At 39.9% G+C, this 16676-nt stretch overlaps 1 protein-coding gene across 2 annotated transcripts in view; it reads left to right on the top strand.

Moving 5' to 3' along the window:
• LOC139750814 (uncharacterized) overlaps positions 1-16676 on the top strand; it is a 165923-nt gene that overhangs the window by 96468 nt on the left and 52779 nt on the right. Inside the window, exon 2 of one of the 2 annotated variants that reach the window (XM_071665579.1) lies at positions 6024-6116. The exons of the other annotated variant lie outside the window; for it this stretch is intronic. Within the exon in view, the coding sequence (XP_071521680.1) occupies positions 6097-6116 (20 nt within the window). The 5' untranslated portion in view covers positions 6024-6096. The remainder of the gene's footprint in view (positions 1-6023; positions 6117-16676) is intronic. 2 annotated transcript variants of the gene reach the window in all.

Raw genomic sequence — 16676 nt, 5'->3', positions numbered from 1 at the left:
CTACCCTTTCTAATCTGCCCACCTCCCACCTTTCTCATGCCACAGGCATCTTTTGCACGAGCCATCACTGCTTCCCTAAACACGTCCCATTCCTCCCCCACTCCCCTTACGTCATTTTGCTCTCACCTTTTTTCATTCTGCACTCAATTTCTCCTGGTACCTCTTCACACAAGTTTCCTTTCCAAGCTCACTTACTCTCACCACTCTCTTCATCTCAACATTTTCTCTTCTTTTCTGAAAACATTTACATATATTCCCGTTCGCCTCCACTAGATAATGGTCTGACATCTCCTCAGTTGCCCCTCACAGCACATTAACATCCAAAAGTCTGTCTTTCGTGAGCTTATCAATTAACACATAATCCAATAACGCTATCTGGCCATCTCTCCGACTTGCAGACATATACTTATGTATATCTCTTTTTAAACCAGATATTCCCAATCACCAGTCATTTTTCAGCACACAAATTTACAAGCTCCTCACCATTTCCAACACTGAACACCCCATGTACACCAATTATACCCTCACCTGCCACATTACTCACTTTTGCATTCAAATCACCCATCATTATCACCCGGTCTCGTGCATCAAAGCTGCTAATACACTCACTCAGCTGCTCCCTAAAACACTTGCCTCTCATGATCTTTCTTCTCATGACCAGGTGCATAGGCACCAATAATCACTCATCTCTCTCCATCCACTTTCAGTTTTACCCATATCAATTTAGAGTTTACTTTCTTATACTCTATCACATACTCCCACAACTCCTGCTTCTGGAGTAGTGCTACTACTTCCTTTGCTCTTGTCCTCTCACCACCCCCTGACTATACTCCAAAAGACATTTCCAAACCACTGTTCCCCTTTACCCTTGAGCTTCGTTTCACTCAGAGCCAAAACATCCAGGTTCCTTTCCTCAAACATACTACCTGTTTCTCCTTTTTTCTCATCTTGGTTACATCCACACACATTTAGACACCCCAATCTGAGCCTTTGAGGAGGATGAGCACTCCCCCTATGACTCCTTCTTCTGTTTCCCCTTTTAGAAAGTTAAAATACAAGGAGGGGGGGTTTCTAGCCCCCTCTCTCGTTGCCTTCTACGACACATAGGGAATGCGTGGGAAGTATTCTTTCTCCCCTATCCCCAGGGGTGGGGGAGGGGGCAAAAGTTTTGGGAGTGTTGAAAAATGTGTGGAAGTTGAAAACGGTATCTTGGAAAGCAAAAATGGGTATGTTTGAAGGAATAGTGGTTTCAACAATGTTATATGGTTGCGAGGCGTGGGCTATAGATAGAATTGTGCGGAGGAGGGTGGATGTGCTGGAAATGAGATGTTTGAGGATATTATGTGGTGTGAGGTGGTTTGATCGAGTAAGTAATGAAAGGGCAAGAAAGATGTGTGGTAATATAAAGTGTGGTTGAGAGAGCAGAAGAGGGTGTTTTGAAATGGTTTGGTCACATGGAGAGAATGAGTAAGGAAAGATTGACCAAGAGGATATATGTGTCAGAAGTGGAGGGAACGAGGAGAAGTGGGAGACCAAATTGGAGGTGGATAGATCGAGTGAAAAAGATTTTGAGTGATCGGGGCCTGAACATGCAGGAGGGTGAAAGGTGTGCAAGGAATAGAGTGAATTGGAACAATGTGATATACCGGGGTCAACGTGCTGTCAATGGATTGAACCAGGGCATGTGAAGCGTCTGGGGTAAACCATGGTAAACCATGGAAAGTTTGTGGGGCCTGGATGTGGAAAGGGAGCTGTGGTTTTGGTGCTTTATACATGACAGCTAGAGACTGAGTGTGAACGAATGTGGCCTTTGTTGTCTTTTCCTGGCGCTACCTCACGCACATGTGGGGGGAGGGGGTTGTTATTTCATGTGTGGCAGGGTGGCAATGGCAGTGAATAAAGGCAGACTATGAATTATGTACATGTGTATATATGTCTGTCTGTGTGAGTATATATATGTATACGTTGAGATGTATAGGTATGTATATTTGCGTGTTTGGACATGTATGTACATACATGTGTATGTGGGTGGGTTGGGCCATTTTTTCGTGTGTTTCTTTGCTCTACCTCGCTAACGCAGGAGACAGCGACAAAGTAAAAATAGATAATAAAATAATACACACACACACACACATATGTATATATATATTTTTTTTTCAAACTTCGCCATTTCCCACGTTAGCGAGGTAGCGTTAAGAACAGAGGACTGGGCCTTTGAGGGAGTATCCTCACTTGGCCCCCTTCTCTGTTCCTTCTTTTGGGAAATTGAAAAAAAACGAGAGGGGAGGATTTCCAGCCCCCCACTCCCTCCCCCTTTAGTCGCCTTCTACGACATGCAGGGAATACATAGGAAGTATTCTTTCTCCCCATCCCCAGGGATGATATATATATATATTTTTTTTCTTTCTTTTTTTTTTTGCTGTCTCCCACGTTTGCGAGGTAGCACAAGGAAACAGACGAAAGAAATGGCCCAACCCACCCCCATACACATGTATATACATACACGTCCACACATGCAAATATACATACCTATACATCTCAATGTACACTTATATATACACACACAGACATATCCATATATACACATGTACATAATTCATACTGTCTGCCTTTATTTATTCCCATCGCCACCTTGCCACACATGGAATAACATCCCCATCCCCCCTCATGTGTGTGAGGTAGCGCTAGGAAAAGACAACAAAGGCCCCATTCATTCACACTCAGTCTCTAGCTGTCATGTAATAATGCCCGAAACCACAGCTCCCTTTCCACATCCAGGCCCCACACAACTTTCTGGTTTACCCCAGACGCTTCACATGCCCTGATTCAATCCATTGACAGCACGTCGACCCCGGTATACCACATCGATCCAATTCACTCTATTCCTTGCCCGCCTTTCACCCTCCTGCATGTTCAGGCCCCGATCACTCAAAATCTTTTTCACTCCATCTTTCCACCTCCAGTTTGGTCTCCCACTTCTCATTCCCTCCACCTCCGACACATATGTCCTCCTGGTCAATCTTTCCTCACTCATTCTCTCCATGTGCCCAAACCATTTCAAAACCCTCTTCTGCTCTCTCAACCACTCTCTTTTTATTTCCACACATCTCTCTTACCCTTGCATTACTTACTCGATCAAACCACCTCACACATCCACCCTCCTGCGCACAACTCTATCCATAGCCCACACCTTGCAACCATACAACATTGTTGGAACCACTATTCCTTCAAACATAGCCATTTTTGCTTTTGGAGATAATGTTCTTGACTTCTACACATTCTTCAACGCTCCCAGAACTTTCACCCCCTCCCCCACCCTATGATTCACTTCCGCTTCCATGGTTCCATCCGCTGCCAAATCCACTCCCAGATATCTAAAACACTTCACTTCCTCCAGTTTTTTTCCATTTAAACTTGCCTCTCAGTTGACTTGTCCCTCAACCCTACTGTACCTAATAACCTTGCTCTTATTCACATTTACTCTCAACTTTCTTTTTTCACACACTTTACCAAACTCAGTCACCAGCTTCTGCAGTTTCTCACATGAATCAGCCACCAGCGCTGTATCATCAGTGAACAACAGCTGACTCACTTCTCAAGCCCTCTCATCCCCAACAGACTGCATACTTACCCCTCTCCAAAACTCTTCCAGTCACCTCCCTAACAACCCCATCCATAAACAAATTAAACAACTATGGAGACATCACTCACCCCTGCTGCAAACTGACATTCACTGAGAACCAATCACTTTCCTCTCTTCCTACTCGTACACATGCCTTACCTCGTTGATAAAAACTTTTCACTGCTTCTAGCAACTTACCTCCTACACCATATACTCTAAATACCTTCCACAAAGCATCTCTCTCAACTCTATCATATGCCTTCTCCAGATCCATAGATGCTACGTACAAATCCATCTATATTTTAAGTATTTCTCATGTACATTCTTCAAAGCAAACACCTGATCCACACATCCTATACCACTTCTGAAACCACACTGCTCTTTCCCAATATGATGCTCTGTACATTTTTGACCCTCTCAGTCAATACCCTCCCATATGATTACCCAGGAATATATATGTATGTACATACATGTTTATGTGGGTGGGTTGAGCTATTTCTCATCTGTTTCCTTGTGCTACCTTGCTGATGCTGGAGTTGGCGAATGAGTATGGGAAATAGATTTTTTTTTTCTTTCCACTTATAAGTTACAGTAATTGAACTCCTCATATTTGATTAGGACCTGATTGTGTGTCTTTTCCCCACAGTCAGCATGGTGAGCATTTGCAAAATATTCCTCATCTTATTTTAGTGTTTACTATCCTTGCACCCACGTGTCAAAGACCTAATAGTCATTAGCGATACAGAAAACTTTAGCTGGAGAATTTCCCTATAGAATTAGCTATTGGAGAAGTGGAATCGATACTAGTGTTCTAGTTTACAGGAAAAATGTATTTTGGTCTTTATATATCTTCTAAATGAAGCCATATGCCTTTTTTGTATAAATTGAAAAGAAAAAAATATGAAAGGGGTATGGGTTGCTTCATCAAGTATACATAATGGGAAGATGAAGAAAGGAAAAACAAATTTATGAGTTTAGTGAAGCATGTAAAGAGAAAGCAGTTTGAAATTCAATGCTTTGCAGACCAGTGATATTGCACTGTGAATATAACTAAAGAACAGTTATCCTTTCAACTTCAGCAGTAATGCATATATTGATGACCAAGGCGAAAATGTGACTTACCAATGCAAAATTTGAATTTTGGAAAAAGCAGAATATGGTTCCATGTGCTACTGTATGATTACTTATTTCATTATTCACTTTGTATGTTGAAGCATATCTGGAAATTCAGTATTTTGATGGATTACAAAATTTTATTATAAAAGATCTTTAAACTGAAACCATAGGCTTAGACTGCATAATAGTTCCAGTGCATGTTAAAAATTTTATCATAAAAGATCTTTAACTGAAATCATAGGCTTAGCTTCTGTCAAAAATTTTATCATAAAAGATCTTTAACTGAAATCATAGGCTTAGACTTTTGCATAATAGTTCCAGTACATATTGTTTAGCTCTATCTTCAAGAGTGTCAGATACAATATTACATTTTATTGATAAAAAATGTCAGTGTATCAAACTTTAACTTCCTAGTGGCATTCTTTTTATGATGATTTTTGGTCACTATGTTAGTTACAGCCATAGATGGAGTTACAGCCATAGATGGACTTAAACCATCAGGTGGAGTAGATTATGCTCTCATTTCAAGTGTTTACATCTGCTCAGTCTTTTGAACTTTGCTGTTCAGGAGACACGAGGTGTACTTCAGATACCAATGTAAAGGGTATTTCAAAGTTATTGCAAAGTGCTGTAAGCCTAAAGCTTCTGAAACAGTTCTAGAAATGAAAAGATGGTGGTTGAAATTTGATTTGAATGGATGTCTTTTTTTTTTTTTTTTCCATGATGATATGAATGTTGTTGTCAATTAATTGGTTATTTACCAAAATATGATTTAACTGACTCTCCAGTCACTGTCAAAAATATTCCTGCAGCTGACTATTATCCTAACAAAGTTATTCTGCAGTAATGTACATAGAAAATAATTTATGATTAACATCTCAGAAAATAGATTGCATCAACAGTGCTCTTCTCATATCAAAATAGGCACTTAGAAGATATTTGATTAAAGACATGGTAGTTTGATAGAAAATAAACATTTTCAGTATTATGATTATAAGTCAAACATAAATATATTGAATGCTAAGAATATTTGATGAAACACATTCTTTAAAGAGCATTTGTTTCCACTTGAAATCTATTACAAGAGTCAGATATTTTAAACTGAAATGTACTGTTTCTCAACAAATACACTTATGGATGAAATTACTTGGTAACTTTCAGCATTATTGTGAAAGGTTTAAGAATGTAATAGCAAGAGTTGCTCAGTGCCATATAGTCAGTTTGGCTGTGGTGCTGTCTGAACATTTAACTTGCCTACTTACCTTGATATTTCATAAATTTACAGTCAGTATGGCGGAAATGATGTAGAAGACGAAGGACCAAATCCATGAGGATACCAGTTGTATATTGATATCAGTATGAGAAAAAGTGGTACTTGGTGAGTGTTGAATATTTTGTACCAGAACAACAAGCTGTTTCAGAATCATTAAATTTTCATCCCACTTATGTACTTTTTTTTTGTGATTAACAAATTTGACTTTTGTACCCTTATAGATAACTGTTTATCTGTGAAATCTGATTAACACTGAAGGGAAGAATAAAGTTAAATATGCTGTAACAAAATGAGACCTTCATTTGCAGAGTTCATGGCATTGATGAAAGAATATAAATCTCATAATACTACTGGGTACACATCCAACCTCATATTTGAATAGCACAACTGTTCAAGATGTTTCCGTATGATATGCTGAGGGATGAGAGGATCTTTAAATATACTTAACTTCCATAACACTGAAGAGGGTAGGGGTACTCTACATTCCATGCTTCCATAACACTGTTGATAGAAGCCCTGTTTAGGTTTATGTGTTGAACAGGTCATCAGAATTTTGTTAGTGATTAGAGTTTTCTTCTGAATTATAGAGATGGTTATTGACTAACCTTTTATATAACAGTTTATGATTGTTTTTAATGCTTAGGCCAAAATGAATTTATGCCTAGTTGATAGATTTGATTTGTGCATATATTTTTCAAGTGTTTGTGGTATGATTTTACCTTTTCTGTCATGATTTCATGTGTAGTAACTTTATATCTGCCAAAACTTGTTCATTGTGATGAATATCTTAGAGGTGTCATCCACTTTTTCCGTGGACTGATTAATTTGTACATTGCAAATCTTCTTACTTTATTGTGTAGTATCATGCTGGATATTGTATATAGGCTGAACTGACACAGTTGCATTTGCAGCATAAGAAAGAAACGTTAAAAGAACGAGTGTTACCTCGGCATGTATGTTCAAGAAAAAATGAAAAATTGAGGAAGGGGGAGAGATAAGAAAGATACACTGCACTGCATTGGAGGCTGATTAAGAAACTGAATCAACAGGCAGGTATTAGGGGAAAGCTTCTTCAATGGATAGGTTATCTTGGTGGGAGAGAACAAGGGATGTATGTTAAAAGTGCCTTTTACAAATGGGTTGAGGTGCCAACCGGAGTGCCACAGGGTTCATTTCTAAAACTGTCACTCTGCTTAATTTATGCAAATGATTTGCATAAAGTTTTGGATTTCTACTTAGATATGTTTACAGATGCTATGGTCATGAATGTGAAACAGAGGAGGATTGCATTAGCTTACAAAGTTACTTAAACAAATTCCAAATTTGGTATGAAACATAGGTGATGGAATTAAACCTGAGCAAATAAGAAATAATGAGGATGGGACAGAGCAAAAGAAGGCCTTGCTATTATCATCATCTAGTAGGAAATATGCCTTAGGATTCTTTGGGTGAGAAGGACTTAGGAGTTAATATTGCCCCTAATCTGTTGTTAGAGTCCCATATTAGGAGAATAGTTGAGATAAACACACTGTTGGCAAATATCAGAGTAGCCTACAAATATATGGATAAGGAAATATATAGCAAGCTATTCATATCCTACATAAGGCCAAACTAGAATATGCTTCTCAGGTTTGGTCACCACACCTAAGGAAACACAAAAAGAGGAACCTTTTCAAATGATGCAAGAAGGATTGCATCCATTTCTAAAATGGCTTTAACGGACTCCAAAGTTGGTCTAATGCATGGTTGATGAATTCAGCCCAAGCAAGTTTTAAGCAGTGAGGTTGGGATGAAATGAAAGGCCTTAATGTGATTATTATCCAGCAGGGAATAAGCTTCAGGATGATGTGTGTGAGAAGGACTTGGGGAGTTGACACTGTTTCCCATCTGTCACCAGAGTCAAGTAGTAAGAATACTTGAGGAGGCAAACTGTCAGTTGGCAAATATCAGAATAGCCTACAAGTATATGGATAAGGAAATAATTATTGCCAGCATCAGAGTAGCCTACAAGTATATGGATAAGGAAATAATTATTGCCAGCATCAGAGTAGCCTACAAGTATATGGATAAGGAAATAATTATTGCCAACATCAGAATTGCCTACAAGTATATGGATATGGAAATAATTATCAAGCAGTTCATATTCTACTTCAGGCAGAACAAGAATAGAAGCATAGTATGGTCACCATTTCTAAAGAAGCACAAAGAGCTCATAGAGGAGGTCCAGAGGAGGACAATAAAAATGGTACCAGATTTAAGAAAGTTAAGTTGCAGGGAAAGGCTGGTGACATAATTTGCCCACCTAGCAAGAGAGAAGAGTGAGGGGTTAACTGATTATTTAAAAAGATTGTTGACATGGACACTGAACAGTTCTATGAGAGATGTACTTATAGATCAGTGAGAGGACATTACATGAAATTAAGTAAGAAACAGTTAAATATGAGTTAAGGAAATACTTTTATAGTAAAGAGTGGTGGCTGAATGGGATAGAATGACTGAGGACTTGGTTAATGCTGACAGGATACATAGATTTGAGTTGTATGATAGAAAATGTTCAAGATGTGGGACCCCTTGAGTATGAAATGTTAAAGAGGTAGGACTCCTCGAGTATGAAATTTCCTCCCTGCAGAGTTCAAATAGTTAACTACGAAGATGCATACTCGAAGTGGAAAATGACTGCTCCATGGAAGAAGTTAAAGTGACCGAAGAACACAAGCTTAGAAATCTTGAAATGGTTAGACAATGAAATGTTGTGCAGGCCCATTGAGGGGATGGCAGATGCAGTCAGAGACAGGTCAGTTAAGAAAATGTGTACGAGATTGGATGAAAAAAGTAAAAAGGTATATCCTGTCTGGGACAAATGTGTGGCTATGAAAATACAAATTTTAGATAAAGAGAGAGATAAAGAGGAAGACATTTTGAGTGCAAGAAATCACATAGATGAGTCACTATTTAGGGAAACCATGCAGAGGAAGGTAACCAGGCATAAGTCAATAATAATCTTGGGGCAGGTGGAACATCACCTGCCAAATAATGGGGAAAGAGTAACCAGAGAAGCGCAGAAGGTCCTGGAGTTACTCCAGGAAATGAATTTAACAGAAGCAAGTGGAGAAACAAAAAAAGTTTGGAGAATGGGCAAATACACACAGGACATTGGGGGAAGGCCACATAGGGTAACATTTGATGTGAAAATGTACAGCCATGAGGTACTTTTAAAGTAAAAAAATTCCAGAAAGGAGTTCAAAAGTTTTCCTTTGGAGTGACAGAGAACTGGCAAAAGGCAAAACTCAGGAGGAGTTATGTCAGGACAGAGAAAGGAGTAACCTCTAGTCTGAGGCCAGAACTAGCCAGTAGCAGGTGCCTGAGGCTGAGATTTCTGTGCAGAAATGCAGACAGCTGATGGCAAATAGAAAGTAACAAGAATTTTGGGACCAGTTTTTAGATTGCAACCCAGACATTGTTGGAGTGATGAGACGATATACAGAAAAGAACTTAACTTAGTCTGTCTAGGGTGGAAAACTGTTTGGAAGTGATAGGAAAAAATAAAGGAGGGAGGTTGCATTACTTCCCAGGAAATATCAGTTGATGCCTTCAGCCAATGCATTGTGGGGAAGATTGCTTTGGGTAGGAAGTGTATAAAAGTATTTTCAGTTTACAGTCCTTTGCCCTCTTTTTCACCTCTTGCACCTTTTTCTTGACCTCTTGCCTCTTTCTTTTATACATCTCCCAGTCATTTGCACTACTCCCCTGCAAAAATAGTCCAAACACCTTTCTCTTGGCCACCTGCCACTTTCTTTTATATATCTCCCAGTCATTTGCACTACTTCCCTGCAAAAATAGTCTAAACACCTCTCTCTTCTCATACACAAACAATCTTACTTCTTCATCACACCATTCACTACCCTTTCTAATCTGCCCACCTCGCACCTTTCTCATGCCACATGCATCTTTTTCACAAGCCATCACTGCATCCCAAAATATATCCCATACTTCCCCCACCCCCCTTATGTCATTTGCTGTCACCTTTTGCTGTTCTGCACTCAGTCTTTCCTGGTACTTCCTCACACAAATCTCTTTTCCAAGTTCACTTACTCTCACCACTCTCTTCTCCCCAACATTCATTCATTCTTCTCTGAAAACCTCTACAAATCTTCGCCTTCACCTCCACAAGATAGTGACCAACATCCCTCCAGTTGCCCCTCTCATCACATTAACATCCAAAAGTCTCTCTTACACGCCTATCAGTTAACATGTAATCCAATAACGCCCTCTGGCCATCTCTCCTACTCACATGTATATCTCTTTTTAAACCAGGTATTCCCAATCACCTGTCCTTTTTCAGCAGACAAAGCCACACACACACACACACACACACACACACACACACACACACACACACACACACACACACACACACACGATCTCCATTTCCTGTGTTAGTGAGAAGGAACAAAGAAAGGCTGCATCCACTCGAAATATTTCTCTGGCCATCATCTATAAAGCACCTTATCCACAGCTCCCTCTCCACAACCAGGCCCCTTAGACCTTTCCATGGTTTACCCTCAATGCTTCACACACACACACACACACACACACACACACACACACACACACACACACATGCTGGCAAGAGAAACTACTCAAAAATTAAACACAAATGAACTACGTCCCTAAACAGAAAGGTATGAACAATTTAAGAAAAATACAGTAAAACCTATGTTATCAAAAATGCATGGGGAATCAGACATTCTGGATAACAGTTTTCATTTATTCAAGGGTTTTAAGTGTATTAAAAAAATTCAGAAATGATAGTTTCACATTTCATTTTTTGTAAATATTTTACAAAAAGGAGATATTTATTTGTATAAGTAAATAAGCAAATGACGTTAGGTCCTTCATGAGTGTTGCCTTGGATATTTGCACAGCTCTTCTTTTTAAGGCTTGAAATGTTCCTCTATTGCTTTGTGCAAGATATAGATGACTTTGAGGAGCTTTATGGCAATTGCTGACAGCACTTGAATGGGACCCTTGCTCACATTAGTAATTCAGGATGCACAAAATACAAACAGTTTTCAAGACCAGCACACACTATTATCAGAAAGCACATGGGAGATGAACAGTCACCAGCACCACAAAATACCAGGTACTGAGTACACTAACTGCTACGGCATGATGTGCACATGGTTTGACATATTTTTAATTTAATATATATCATAAAATCGTGTATGTAGTCTCTTTCTACAATTTAAAACACAAAAATTTCATCTATTTTGGTATTGTTGAACTTATACTTCTGCTTGGAGGTGTTGGCTGTGTTTCCTTCTCAAAACCTTGTTACTGATTTGTTTTTCACTATCTTGTTTACCAAATAACTGTTAGAATACACAAAGAAAAAATTCAGCTCCTCAAAAACCTTTGTAAAAGAACAAACCCCTCATGTCTGTGAATTACCTGCATCAAAAACAAATTGTTTTAGAGTGAAGTTGGCAATATCAAAAAGAAATTGTCTTAGATTGAAATTGGCAATCCCTGTGCATGCCCATGAGGGAAATGGTGTACGTAGCAAAGCATCATCCCTTCCTTCGTTAAGCCGGGGATCATCACCCTCACTGCTGATAATATTATGCTCTTTTACTTCCTGCCTTTGTTCTACATCTTTGTGAAAACTATGTCCATTTGATTAACTATCAAGGAACAAGGAGAAGCAGGAGACCAAATTGGAGGTGGAAGGATGGAGTGAAAAACATTTTTAGTGATTGGGGCCTGAACGTACAGGAGGGTGAAAGGCGTGCAAGGAATATAGTGAATTGGAACGACATAGCGTACTGGAGTCAACATGCTGTCAGCGGACTGAACTGGGGCATGTTCTCGACTTCCACACATTCTTCAAGGCCCCCAGAATTTTCGCCCCCTCCCCCACCCTATGATCCACTTCCGCTTCCATGGTTCCATCCGCTGCCAGATCCACTCCCAGATATCTAAAACACTTCACTTCCTCCAGTTTTTCTCCATTCAAACTCACCTCCCAATTGACTTGACCCTCAACCCTACTGTACCTAATATATATATATACATAAGCACCCATATATGCACATATATATATTAACATATGCAGATATACTTACATATATGTACACATAGACATGTACATATTCATACTTGCTTACCTTCATCCATACCCAGCACTACCCAGCCCCACAGGAAACAGCATCGCTACCCACTGCTTCAACAAGGTAGTTCCAGGAAAACAGACAAAAAAGTCTACATTTGTTCACACTCAGTCTCTAGCTGTCGTGTGTAATGCACCAAAACCACAGCTCCCTATCCACCACATCCAGGCCCCACTGACCTTTCTAAAGTTTACCTCAGCCATTTCACGTTCCCTGGTTCAGTCCATTGACAGCACATCGACCCCAGTATACCAAATTGTTCCAAACAACTCTATTCCTTGCATGCCTCTCACCCTTCTGTATGTTCAGGCCCTGATCGCTCAAAGTCTTTTTCAATCCATCCTTCCACCTCCAACTTGGTCTCTCACTTCTCCTTGTTCCCTCCACTTCTGACACATATATCCTCTTGGTCAATCTTTCCTCACTCATTCTCTCCATGTGCCCAAACCACTTCAAAACACCCTCTTCTGCTCTCTCAACCACGCTCTTTTTATTTCCACACATCTCTCATACCCTTTCAGTACTTACTCGATCAAACCACCTCACACAACATATTGTCCTCAAACATCTCATTTCCAGCACATCCATCCTCCTGCGCACAACTCTATCCATAGCCCACGCCTCGCAACCATACAACATTGTTGGAACCACTATTCCTTCAAACATACCCATTTTTGCTTTCCGAGATAATGTTCTCGACTTCCACACATTCTTCAAGGCCCCCAGAATTTTCGCCCCCTCCCCCACCCTATGATCCACTTCCGCTTCCATGGTTCCATCCGCTGCCAGATCCACTCCCAGATATCTAAAACACTTCACTTCCTCCAGTTTTTCTCCATTCAAACTCACCTCCCAATTGACTTGACCCTCAACCCTACTGTACCTAATATATATATATATATAATATATATATATATAATATATATATATATAATATATATATATATAATATATATATATATATAATATATATATATATATAATATATATATATATAATATATATATATATAATATATATATATACATAAGCACCCATATATGCACATATATATATTAACATATGCAGATATACTTACATATATGTACACATAGACATGTACATATTCATACTTGCTTACCTTCATCCATACCCAGCACTACCCAGCCCCACAGGAAACAGCATCGCTACCCACTGCTTCAACAAGGTAGTTCCAGGAAAACAGACAAAAAAGTCTACATTTGTTCACACTCAGTCTCTAGCTGTCGTGTGTAATGCACCAAAACCACAGCTCCCTATCCACCACATCCAGGCCCCACTGACCTTTCTAAAGTTTACCTCAGCCATTTCACGTTCCCTGGTTCAGTCCATTGACAGCACATCGACCCCAGTATACCAAATTGTTCCAAACAACTCTATTCCTTGCATGCCTCTCACCCTCCTGCATGTTCAGGCCCCGATCACACAAAATCTTTTTCACTCCATCTTTCCACCTCCAATTTGGTCTCCCTCTTCTCCTCGTTCCCTCCACCTCCGACACATATATCCTCTTGGTCAATCTTTCCTCACTCATTCTCTCCATGTGCCCAAACCACTTCAAAACACCCTCTTCTGCTCTCTCAACCACGCTCTTTTTATTTCCACACATCTCTCTTACCCTTACGTTACTCACTCGATCAAACCACCTCACACCACACATTGTCCTCAAACATCTCATTTCCAGCACATCCATCCTCCTGCGCACAACTCTATCCATAGCCCACGCCTCGCAACCATACAACATTGTTGGAACCACTATTCCTTCAAACATAGCCATTTTTGCTTTCCGAGATAATGTTCTCGACTTCCACACATTCTTCAAGGCCCCCAGAATTTTCGCCCCCTCCCCCACCCTATGATCCACTTCCGCTTCCATGGTTCCATCCGCTGCCAGATCCACTCCCAGATATCTAAAACACTTCACTTCCTCCAGTTTTTCTCCATTCAAACTCACCTCCCAATTGACTTGACCCTCAACCCTACTGTACCTAATATATATATATATATATATATATATATATATATATATATATATATATCTTTCTTTCTTTCATACTATTCGCCATTTCCCGTATTGGCGAGGTAGCGTTAAGAACAGAGGACTGGGCCTTTGAGGGAATATCCTCACATGGCCCCCTTCTCTGTTCTTTCTTTTGGAAAATTAAAAAAAAATGAGAGGGGAGGATTTTCAGCCCCCCGCTCCCTTCCCTTTTAGTCGCTTTCTACGACACGCAGGGAATACGTGGGAAGTATCCTTTCTCCCCTATCCCCTGGGATAATATATATATATATATATATATATTTTTATTGTTATACTAGATTGCCATTTCCTGCCTCAGTGAGGTTGTGTAGTGCCAGGAAACAGACTGAGAATGGCCCAATCACTCATATACACACATATATATATACATAAGCACCCGTATATGCACATATATATATTAACATATGCAGATATACTTACATATATGTACACATAGACATGTACATATTCATACTTGCTTACCTTCATCCATACCCAGCACTACCCAGCCCCACAGGAAACAGCATCGCTACCCACTGCTTCAACAAGGTAGTTCCAGGAAAACAGACAAAAAGTCTACATTTGTTCACACTCAGTCTCTAGCTGTCGTGTGTAATGCACCAAAACCACAGCTCCCTATCCACCACATCCAGGCCCCACTGACCTTTCTAAAGTTTACCTCAGCCATTTCACGTTCCCTGGTTCAGTCCATTGACAGCACATCGACCCCAGTATACCAAATTGTTCCAAACAACTCTATTCCTTGCATGCCTCTCACCCTTCTGTATGTTCAGGCCCTGATCGCTCAAAGTCTTTTTCAATCCATCCTTCCACCTCCAACTTGGTCTCTCACTTCTCCTTGTTCCCTCCACTTCTGACACATATATCCTCTTTCTCAATCTTTCCTCATTCATTATCTCCATATGTTGAAACCATTTCAACGCACCATCTTCTCTCTCAACCACACTCTTTCTATTTCCACACATCTCTCATACCCTTTCAGTACTTACTCGATCAAACCACCTCACACAACATATTGTCCTCAAACATTTCATTTTCAACACATCTACCTTTCCTACAAACATAGTCATTTTTGCTGCAAGATAATGTTCTCTCCTTCCACATTCTTCATTGCTCCCAGAACCTTTGCCCCCTCCCCCACCCTGTGACTCACTTCTGCCTTTCATGGTTCCATTCACTGCTAAATCCACTCCCAAATATCTGTAACACTTCACTTCCTCCAATATTTCTCTCAATTAACTTGTCCCTCTACCCAACTGAACCTAATAACCTTGCTCTTATTCACATGTACTCTCAACTTTCTCCTCTCACACAGTTTTCCAAACTCAGTCATCAACTGCATTTTCTAACTCAAATCAGCCACTAGGGCTGTATCATCGGCAAACAACAACAGACTCTCTTCCCAGGCCCTCTCATCCCCAACAGACTGCACATATGAAATGGAGAAAAATTGAAAGTGAAGTGTTTTAGATATCTGGGAGTGGACTTCGAAGCAGATGGAACCACGGAAGTGGAAGTGAGTCTTGGGTGGGGGGTTCTGGGAGAGATGAAGAATATGTGGAAAGAGAGAATGTTACCTCAGAGAGCAAAAATGGGTATGTTTGAAGGAATAGTAGTTCCAACAATGATATGGTTGCGAGGCATGGGCTATGGATAGGGTTGTATGGAGGAGGGTGGATGTGTTGGAAATAAAATGTTTGAGGACAATATGTGGTGTGAGGTGGTTTGATTAAGTAAGCAATGAAAGGGTGAGAGATGTTTGGTAATAAAAAGAGTGTTGTTGAGAGAGCAGAAGGTGTGTTGAAATGGTTTGGACAAATGGAGAGAATGAACAAGGAAAGGTTGACAAAAAGGATATATGTGTCTGAGCTAGAGAGAACAAGAAGCAGGAAACCAAATTGGAGGTGGAAGAAAGAAAGAAAATTTTGGACTAATGTGTGAAAATACCATCTTGCATGCCAATAAGTAAATTCTGATTAACAACACAATGAACACACATGGATTTTTTAAAAATGAGATCCCATGTGGGATACTTCCAGAGGTGGAGCACCCCATGTATAGGAAATCAGCTGTCAAAGAACTCTACTGTTTCAGGCTTTAAACAACATATCAAACTAACATAAAAACACTATGGCCCATTTTTTAATACAAGTCCAAGCATTTACAGATATCTTCAGTTACTAATGGTTAGACATACAAAAAAATCCTAACATGAAAATTTGCCATCAGAATAATACCAGTCCTAAAACCATCCAAATAACCTAACTCCCTGTTCTTCTCCTGCCCTTTCTGACAGTTATCCTCAGTATCCAGAACCTGTCAGAAATTATCCACAACAGAAACAATACATCCCACTCTCACCTACAAAGCATAGCTTCAGACCCAAACATTCTACAACCATGCTATGCTCAGACTTCATAGAACATATCCTTGATG

Source organism: Panulirus ornatus, chromosome 10 (genome assembly GCF_036320965.1).
Source record: "Panulirus ornatus isolate Po-2019 chromosome 10, ASM3632096v1, whole genome shotgun sequence".
NCBI classification, from domain to species: Eukaryota; Metazoa; Arthropoda; class Malacostraca; order Decapoda; family Palinuridae; genus Panulirus; species Panulirus ornatus.
This window is presented reverse-complemented; position numbering and strand designations above follow the sequence as displayed.